Source organism: Lepisosteus platostomus, chromosome 9, assembly GCF_059453375.1.
Source record: "Lepisosteus platostomus isolate fLepPlt1 chromosome 9, fLepPlt1.hap1, whole genome shotgun sequence".
Classification (NCBI taxonomy): domain Eukaryota; kingdom Metazoa; phylum Chordata; class Actinopteri; order Semionotiformes; family Lepisosteidae; genus Lepisosteus; species Lepisosteus platostomus.
Genome location: NC_142619.1, coordinates 38,859,387 through 38,869,621, shown reverse-complemented (window position 1 = coordinate 38,869,621; position 10,235 = coordinate 38,859,387). Strand labels below are relative to the sequence as shown.

Sequence of the window (10,235 nt, the reverse complement as noted above, 5' to 3'; positions counted from 1 at the left end):
ATTTCCGGTTAGCTCCGCAGAGGCTGCCGGGAGAAGCGGAAGGAAAGCAAACCTGCTGTGTAATCCCTGAATACTCGCAAGAGCGTTCGTGTTTAGACAAAAATTAAAATTAAAGTGAAAACTCTAAACGTGAAAGATGCCAGATTATTTGGGAACTGAGCAGCGTAAAGTGAAAGAAGAAGATAAAGAAGAAAAAACGATCAGGGGTAAGTCAGTACTCTTTTTCAATGTTAATGCGAAACAGTTACAAGTAGGTATCTAAAATGGATCAAACGCCGACGGTTAAAGTATTCTCGCATAAGTAGAATCTCATCTTTTTTATTTGGTTTTGAGTCTGCAGTGTTTAGCATACAGTGCTAATCCTGATTACCGAAAGTTTAAACAATCGATACTTGACATTGTTTTCTTTGCACATAGTAGGCCCAGTGCACCAGTTTCTGTTTGAAAATAACAGCAAGTTGATTGGTAACAATTACACCGCCTGTAATGGTTTAATGGTAATTGTCTACCCGCCCTACAATAGTTTAGCTAACTCCTCACAAGAATTACCTCTCGGTGTTTTTACCTTTGCACAATGTTATTGAGTCAGTGAGTTTTGTGTACATTGATTTAACCGAATTCATTTTCCTGCTGCTTTTGTGTTTTTTTTAGCTTTGGATGAAGGTGATATTGCCCTTCTGAAGACCTATGTAAGTTTCCGCACTGTATTGTTCTGTAATTAAAAAGTTAGATCCGAGTAGTTGTCTGGCACTACACTTCAGTGAATAGCAAATAACTCTGAAACTCCGAAATTAATTAAGTATGTAGCCTAGCTCACTCCTTGTGTTTTCTGTTTGTTGTTCTTCTTGACGGTTTTGGCACCTGTTACTTTTCCATTCTCTTCTCTGTCTCACAGTTGCTGTGGATCTTGTACTGCTGTCAACTTATTATGTTCAGCGTAAAAATGATTTGATCACCTGCCTAAACATGTGCATGTGATAATTGTATGGGTGGGGGGTCTGTGATAGAAAAATAACTAATGATTTTGACCAAATAGATTTTTGCTGTATGTTGCTTCTATAAATGTTTGCTGCTTCAGATGCCTTAGTATTTTCTTTGCAGGACAAAAAAACCTAAAGCATCCTGCTTGTTTTTTTTATGTTTCAGGGCCAGAGCACCTACTCTAGACAGATCAAACAAGTGGAGGATGACATTCAGCAGCTGCTTAAAAAAATCAATGAGCTGACTGGTGAGCCAAATGCGTATTAAACTTTCCATCAGGAATCCGGTGACATGTTTGTTCACAGTTTCGTTTATCACACACAGATCAGAACGGTAGTTCACAAGGTTTGCATCTGGAGGTGTTCCGTAACAAGGTGTTACTCCTGGCTACCAGCTTTTCCAGTTGCTTGAAGAGACGCTAAATGGAAGTCATGCTTCCTGAATACACAGAGAACACAGCTGAGCTCACACGGCAACTAGCCTTTGCTCCAAATTGTGGCTGCTTCTGTTTTAGGAGAATCTGTGCTCATTAGTCGACCATCATAAATTGCTGTAAGATGGGCTGTCTCAGGATCATCTGTCTCATCTCCCACAAGTCCATTCAAATGAAAATACCTTCTCACTCAGTAACCCATTAGGAAAATTCACAGAGAGATAGATATATATATATGTGTGTGTGTACATTACACAGCCTGGCTAGCTCAGTCGGTAGAGCATGTTCCTCACGGGATTAATAAAGTATGTATCTATATCTTTTTGTTTCTGACCTATTTATTAGTGATTCCCGAAAGTGATCTTGGGTCTTTTCTTTCTGTTCAGGTATTAAGGAGTCAGACACCGGACTGGCTCCTCCAGCACTCTGGGATCTGGCTGCAGACAAACAGACACTGCAGAGTGAGCAGCCACTGCAAGTGGCAAGGTATTTCAGTGTTTTAATCCTGGGCGTCTGTCCTTCATTATTGACTCAAGCTAAGTGGCAACGGAATTGTCTATTTTAAAATGTACACATCCAGAGTGTTTATTAGGTTAGTCTGCACAAAAGTAATTTGTTTGCATTCATATAATTTATGCCGGCGTCACACAACACAACTTTTTCCTAAGATTTTCAGTCAGAACCTTCATTTACATAATCTTACGAGTTGTAGAGAGCCGCAGTTCTCTCTCAAAAAAAAATCAAACTGGTTTCTGTCGTGCGGTGCTCCTCTTCTTATTCCTCTCCGCACCACCTTGATTGGCTGCAAAAATGAGGCGACCTCACGGTACATTTTACCAGCAGCCATATCACTCTGCAACTCACAACTGGCAACCCACTGAAACTAAGCAGGTGTGAGCCTGGTCAGTACCTGGATGGGAGACCTCCTGGGAAAAACTAAGGTTGTGGCTGGAAGTGGTGTTATATGACCTCTGTGGTCATTTTTGAAATCCCAGGGCGTTTCTCGAAAAGAGTAGGGGTGTAACCCCGGCGTCTTGGCCAAATTCCCATTGGCCCTTACCAATCATGGCCTCCTAATAATCCCCATCTATAAATTGGCTTCATTACTCTGCTCTCCTCCCCACTGATAGCTGATGTGTGGTGAGCATTCTGGTGCTCTGTGGCTGCTGTTGTATCATCCAGGTGGATGCAGGACATTGGTGGTGGTGGAGGGGAGTCCCCATTACCTGTAAAGTGCTATATAAGTGTAAGGAATTATTATTATTATTATTATTATTATTATTATTATTATTATTATTATTATTATTATTACATTTGCGGCACAGTATGAGATTTGGAACCATGATGAAAAGTCGTGAGGGAATCATATAATTAGTCACCCACTAGGATTCCTACTCGTATAATTTGACACCCTCTGGGACAGAAAAGGCAGCGAAATTCAGCACTGCAGTCATTATTACATAAATTTGACATGGTCTCTGACTAGAAGTTGCGTTGAGTCCTGTAGTGTGATGCTGGTTTTAGCTACCATAATATCTTTAATTTTGCATTAGATTCCTGTCCTGTGTGTAGCGGAACAAAACAGATTTGTCCCAGAGTGATGGATTTCATTTTTACTGTGTTCAAACAGATGCACCAAGATCATTAATGCTGATTCGGAGGATCCAAAGTACATCATCAATGTGAAGCAGTTTGCCAAGTTCGTAGTGGACCTGAGTGACCAGGTTGCTCCTACAGACATTGAGGAAGGGATGCGAGTTGGGTAAGGAGACATGTTCTGAAACTACATGGGGGAGACTGTTTTAAAGCTTGTAAGTTGGCCTTCTTCATGTGGGGTTTTACCTGATGCTCTTCCAAAAAATGTGTTCTTGCCTTTTCCCCCTAAAACTGCAAACTTACTTTCGGGGAGATAAAAGGGTTATGTGAGAAAGTGGTGTTTTACATGTGCTGTATTCACAGATAGTGCTAATTAAAAAAAAAAACTTTAGACTTAGGAGCACTGTTGGCTGCTTTTTCTATATGGAGGTTGTTTATCTGTAGAAGATAATATAAGAGATAAGACATAAGATCACTTTATTGGCCATATACAATTTCTTGTGTTAGGAATTTGTCTTTTCACATACCCCAGCTTGCTTTCCATGAGACACACAGACAGGGAGAGAAGCTTGGGGTCAGAGCACAGAGTCAGCCATTTATCGTCGCCCCTGGAGCAGTTGGGGTTAAGGGCCTTGCTCGGGGGCCCAACGGTGTAGGATTCCTCTGCCAGCTGCGGGATACGAACCGGCAACCTTCCAGGCACAGGCGCAGATCCTCAGCCACAGAGCCACCGCACCGCCTAGTAGTCTGTTTTTACAGTTCAGGAACAAGTAATAGGTTTATTCCATGCTGAAAAGAGAAAAAAGAAAAGACATTTTGTCTGTGGAGCCTTCTTCAGGTGTGGTTATTTTGACAGTTCTGCTTTCTAGCATTGTGAAATGACTGAAGCTAACTCATATTCATCCATGAGTCTTAAAAGATGTCCTTTGTAAGATACAAATGTATATAGTCGGTAGTAGTTCAGGTGGGTAGCTGCGTCAGCATGCGTAGGCTGCAAAGGAACAAGTAATAGGTTTATTCCATGCTGAAAAAAAGAAGAAAGAGAACACAACGTTTCGGCCGTGGAGCCTTCTTCAGGTGTCAAAGAAGACACCTGAAGACACCTTCACACCTGAAGAAGGCTCCATGGCCGAAACGTTGTGTTCTCTTTCTTCTTTTTTTCAGCATGGAATAAACCTATTACTTGTTCTTTTACAAATGTATATATGTTTCATTGGTCAACATTTGCTGTGCTCTACTGATGAGCCCTGCTAGCTTCTCTTCATACAGTATATGTGAAGCAGAATCAAAAGTCTGTTCAGACAGTTCTGCACTTAAGCCAGAGGTCATTCAAATTCACAATTGCTCTTCAAAAAGCATGATCCCCAAAGGTGGTAGTCATGAAGACATGTATCTGATCAGTTTATCCGTGCCCTGCAATACCCAATTCTGACCCCCAATACTATACATTGCCATCAATGTGTAATGTTATTTTATATTTTATAAAAAGTGTACATTGTGCACTGATTTAATTTATTAAAGGATTTTTTTGTTTAAGCATGATTAATCACTTTTTTCCTCATTAAGAATTAAGGCTTTGTTTTTCCGTTAAGTAATTTTACCCTACTTAAACTTCTCAAAAGGTAATTGTAAATTTTTTGAATGCATATCCTAAGTTATTGTGTAAGATCTTTTTATAGGGTCTGTAGTCGGAGCAGAATTAGTAGCAATTTGAAATTCTGAATTAAGCTTTCCCCCCCAGAGTGGAAATCATATGCTGGCATCCCATAAAGTGTTAAGTTATGCTTATGTTTAAGTTTGTACCCTGCAGAAGTTAACTTCTTTTTCACTTAGAGATTGTGTGAAACATGCAGTTTGACCAGGGATGCCCAAACATTTGCATACAACTGTATGTAAATCCCTCTGATTAGTTGTGTAGTGCAAACACCTTACAAATTTATCGATGTTTTATTATAACAATGGTTAATTACTGACCGTTAAAGTGCAGTTAACTTAACAGACCACTGGTCATATGTTACATGATGTTTACATTGTACAGTAGTTATAGTATTTAAAGTAGTTAACAAACCTTGCTAAACAGTTCATTGAGTTTAGTGTAGGATGCTTGGACACAGTTGTTTGCAAATCAAAGAATGCCTATGCTGTATTTAAGTACTATGTGGAGGTATTGTGTAGATTTATACATCTTCACTAGGTGGCAGTGTTTCATCATAATGCTTGTTTGTTTTTCAGTGTTGACAGAAACAAGTACCAGATTCATATCCCACTGCCTCCAAAGATTGACCCCACTGTCACGATGATGCAGGTGAGGACTGTGGGGCTCTGTGCACTGCTGGTGGGGAGGCTTGGGACCAGTCCAGCTTTCAGGCGGAACAGCAGCATTTCTCTCCCATGAAAGCGAAGGAGGTCACTTACTGAAAGCCAGGGCTTAAATCAGTTGGTGACTCCACAGGGAGAGCATATAGAATGTGCAGTTTCCAAATCATGTGTTAATTTCAAAAAGAATCCGCAGGGCTGTGCTCAAAAATGGCAATAGGAGCATCCTTTTAATGATAAACCTGATGCATGACCTTAAAGGCTCACATCCACATAACAATATGAACACTGGAGTGAAACAAGAACCAGAAGGCACAAGTGGCAACTTTGTGGAAGTGCATTTGAAAACAAGGGGCACTTCTCTACCCAAAGAGTTGTAAGAGTCCATGACAAGCTGCTGAGCCATGTTGTTGAATCCAGTGCCCTGGCTTTTTTCAAGAAACAGCTGGATAAGATCTTTGGATCAGTTAACTACTGAAAAAGCAAATGAGCTAGACGGCACGATTGGTCTTGCTGTAACCACTTTGTAGGCTTGTAGCATACGTGCACCTCTTCATTGTACACATCCCAAGCAAACGCTTTCTTTTTTAAATGTTTGCCCCGTCTGCCAAAACGGACTCGTCTGCGTCACAGAAGTGATAATTCTCTTTAAAGGAATTGCACAACTTTAGGACTTTGAACAGAGGATCGTATAGTAGGGAAGAGCTTAACATTTTGTGGTGTGTTGTGCCATAACTCTGTAAAAGCATGAAATACAAAAACGTGCTGGACAAAAGTACACTGTGACAAAACCACATAAGATCGCGAACCCTTGTTTATTAATCAAACACTAACAAGACATTCTGGATATTTTAAGGGAATTTGATTGTTTATTATTTGATGTTCAACATTTGTGTTTCTCGCAGTCGACCAAAGCTCAAAAATCATTTTTTTGTGACTTGTGCTCTTCTCTCGGGTTGGTTTTCTAAAGAGTGGGAATCTGGGTGATTGCCTCAGCTCTGCTATCGCAGTATATATAATTGTTATATATAGAGTTTTGTAACACGACCAATTACATTTCTGACATTTGTCAGCAGCAGGCTCCCGGTCATGAAAGCAATACAAGTTGCCTCTACGTCCCGTTTGTTTTCCGTTACAAATCGATCATATTACAAGCATGTGTGTAAGGAGCACACCCGCACCAATCACTCGGTCTACACCAAGGTGGCCTCCTTGTTTACAACCATGCTTCTGTGCTTGTGCAGAGGAATGATGAAGTCCAGGTGGGGTTCTTCTGCAGAAAGCCCCGTTCCGATCTGTATTTTTCTACTCCGTCCAGGTGGAGGAGAAGCCTGATGTGACCTACAGCGATGTGGGAGGCTGCAAGGAACAGATCGAGAAGCTGAGGGAGGTGGTCGAGACTCCTTTGCTTCACGTAAGTGTTTTTTTTTTTAATTTCTTTATCAGTTTTCAACCTTTTCCTTTGGTTATTTTTCATTCCGTCACGGTGGAAAGAACTTTTAATGCACAGTGAAAAGAGACCTGTTACCAAGTACAAGGAATCTGAGACGTGAGGCAATATGATCCCCATACGGATATTCATTCATGAAAGGAGAACAGCACAATAGTGCATTTTCAGTTTTAGGGGTATTATATTTTAACTTGTGGTGTTAATGTGCTCCATCTATGTGAAGCAGAAGCAAAGGTCTGTTCTGCACTTCCGCCAGAGAGAATTCAAATTAACACTTGCTCTTAAAAAAGCATGACCCCCAAAGGTGGTAGTCATGAAGACATGTATCTGATCAGTTTATCCGTGCCCTGCAATACCCAATTCTGACCCCCAATACTATACATTGCCATCAATGTGTAATGTTATTTTATATTTTATAAAAAGTGTACATTGTGCACTGATTTAATCTATTAAAGGATTTTTTTGTTTAAGCATGATTTATCACTTTTTTCCTCATTAAGAATTAAGGCTTTGTTTTTCCGTTAAGTCATTCTACCCTACTTAAACTTCTCAAAATACTCCTTAGTCTGAAAGTTTTTTTTTTAATTAGAACTAGCTAATGTAAATGTATGTCTTTGAATTGCTTCATGGTCATGTATGAATGCCATATAGGCCTTCAAGGGCTCCTTAGCTCTGCTGATGAGGCTCCGTTGCGTGGAAGACACCCTCCTGTTTCTCTCCCCTGCAGCCTGAGCGCTTTGTCAACCTGGGGATCGAGCCCCCGAAGGGGGTGCTGCTCTTTGGCCCTCCTGGCACCGGGAAGACGCTGTGCGCTCGAGCCGTGGCCAACCGCACCGACGCCTGCTTCATCCGAGTCATCGGGTCCGAGCTCGTCCAGAAATACGTGGGGGAGGTGAGGGAGAACTGCCATTACAGGCCCATCCTTCGCATGGTGGGATTAGCATTTTAGCCCAGTTGTGACTGCTAATGAGCAATTCCTTTAATGTATTGCTTAGACATTGACAAGTGTGCTACTTAGCCTGTGGGACAGGATTTGATGTTTTTCTCCATAACTTATGGAGTAATTGCTTGCGTTTAAGGCTTTAATTGCGATTGGCTTGTTTGTTCCCTCTAGGGTGCCAGAATGGTCCGTGAGCTGTTCGAGATGGCCAGAACAAAGAAAGCCTGCCTGATTTTCTTTGACGAAATTGACGCCATTGGAGGTATGGAGCTTTAGCCTAGGTGTTTGCACACTACGTAGTCGCTTTGAGGGAATATTAACCAGTTGTTTGACTTAAGACATGAATTGGCAGACTGTTTCTATTGTTTTTCCAGTTATTTTGCAATTGCTGAACCAAAAGTCAAAACATACACTTGTACACTCAGGAATCAAGTTGAGTGAGGCCCAAGTATTTCTGTCCTCACAGTAAAGTTTGATAATTGCCGGTCACTGGTAAAAAGACACTGTGCCTCCTAGATAAGCACCGGGACGAGAGCTGGGAAAGGACAAGGCTGTCCTTGAGTAACTCTCCCTTCTGCAAACTGCAAGTTCAGGTGCAGGAGCAGTACAGCTCTCTGCGATGGCACTACGAGCAGACTGTCACCCTGCAAGTTCCAGCATACTGCTGTGCAGTAAGCCAACCAAGAGCATCCCTGACGCTTGACTGATTGTTTGTCAGACCTGTTACGTCAAGCAATGCCTGGATTGTAGGCCTCAGCCTGCACTCCCGCAATGCTCTTCTGCTGGTTGAACCAGTCTATCTTTTTCTACTGGGAACAGATCATAAGGCCAGTTCTACCCACTTTCACCATCGGAAATCTCAAATCCCCTGAATTCACTGACCTCTTAAATAGATTAGTAAAGCAACCTTGCTCCTCCCTGCCCCTGTCTAAAATACTGAGGCAACGCGTGCTTGGATGTGTCTGGCAGGGGCCCGTTTTGACGACGGGGCCGGGGGTGATAATGAAGTCCAGAGGACTATGCTGGAACTCATTAACCAGCTGGATGGCTTTGACCCCAGAGGGAACATCAAGGTGTTGATGGCCACCAACAGACCCGACACTCTGGACCCAGCTCTAATGAGGCCTGGCCGGCTGGACCGCAAGATCGAGTTCAGCTTGCCTGACCTGGAGGTGCGTTTGATCAGTGCTTTACTCAGCATGGAGGCAACCTTCTCACTCTACATAGATACTTTATTGATCCCATGAGGGAAATCACAGAAATATAATCTCTTACTTTAGGTAAACTCAACGATGACTTGTAACAGTAATGTGCCATAAGGGTGTGCGTTCAATTGTTATGCCATTTTTGAATCTGAAAGGGAAGTCGTGCCACATGGTTTGAAAAATGTATATTTCATAAATCCTACCTTGTGATTATTGAAAATATTCTGTAATTGGAACGTGTGAAACTCATAATTGTTTTTTAGTCTGCAATGGAAATAAGTTTTTTCGGGGGGAAGGAAAATGTCTCAACAGTGACACCTAGGTGGGTTTAAAAAAGTGTTCTTGGCATCATGTTCTTGAGCCCTTAATACAGGACAGATACAGCAGTTTGAAAATGGGAGTAGTTCTTGGTGTAAAAATGAAATCTCTTTTCCAGGGGCGTACTCACATTTTTAAGATCCACGCTCGCTCCATGAGTGTTGAGAGGGACATCAGGTTTGAACTGTTGGCCCGCCTCTGTCCCAACAGCACAGGTGAGAACCTACTTTTGGGTGTACGCACACAAGACCGAATACTGTTACCTTGAAAGACCAAGAAGCATGTTTAGGGTTTTTTTTTTTAATTAAGCAAAAAGAAGATGCAGTGTACAAGACTAACTTTAATTTGGGGAAATGAACAACTTGTATGAGTTCCTTTAACTTGTCCCCTGACTGACCCTCCTCCTGTGCTGCTGCAGGTGCCGAGATCCGCAGTGTGTGCACAGAAGCAGGCATGTTTGCCATCAGAGCCCGCAGGAAAATCGCTACGGAAAAGGACTTCTTGGAAGCTGTGAATAAAGTCATCAAGTCATACGCTAAATTCAGCGCTACCCCACGATATATGACCTATAACTAATCAGTTGTCATTTAAATAAATGTTTAGGATGACTTTCCAGTTTTAACCTGTATAGACAATTGTAGTGTTGTTTGTTTATTTTCCTGTAAGAATTGAGAAAATGAATAAATCCTCTTCATCACACACACACAAGTATTGTTATTAAAAATTTGTTTCAGCACTAAAGCAAGGGGGTTAGGCTTAACTATTTTGAAAATATTTCACTTGGGAGGATGATTTGTAATGACAAAATAAAGATGCTCCACTCTCACAGGGTGAATTGCTATCCTTGCTGAAACATCATTTGTCTGCCTTGAATGGGAGAGAGATGTATGGGTATTAATACAGATTTTAAAAGTCATGTTTCACCCATCATTTGATTTGTCCGTGTACAGGGAGAGCAGAACCCTTGGCATAAGTGCCGCAGCTGGTTTTGAAGTG

General features: G+C 41.6%; 1 protein-coding gene across 1 annotated transcript; it reads left to right on the top strand.

Moving 5' to 3' along the window:
- Positions 1 to 3: 3 nt before the first annotated feature.
- Positions 4 to 9,947, top strand: psmc2 (proteasome 26S subunit, ATPase 2). Its single transcript, XM_088644959.1, has 12 exons — positions 4 to 206; positions 652 to 689; positions 1,147 to 1,228; positions 1,801 to 1,900; positions 3,045 to 3,176; positions 5,243 to 5,315; positions 6,645 to 6,740; positions 7,504 to 7,668; positions 7,891 to 7,978; positions 8,686 to 8,888; positions 9,358 to 9,454; positions 9,658 to 9,947. Exons 1-12 carry the CDS (start codon positions 137 to 139, stop codon positions 9,813 to 9,815), a joined length of 1,302 nt encoding a protein of 433 aa, XP_088501085.1. The 5' UTR covers positions 4 to 136; the 3' UTR covers positions 9,816 to 9,947.
- The last annotated feature ends 288 nt before the right edge of the window (positions 9,948 to 10,235 follow it).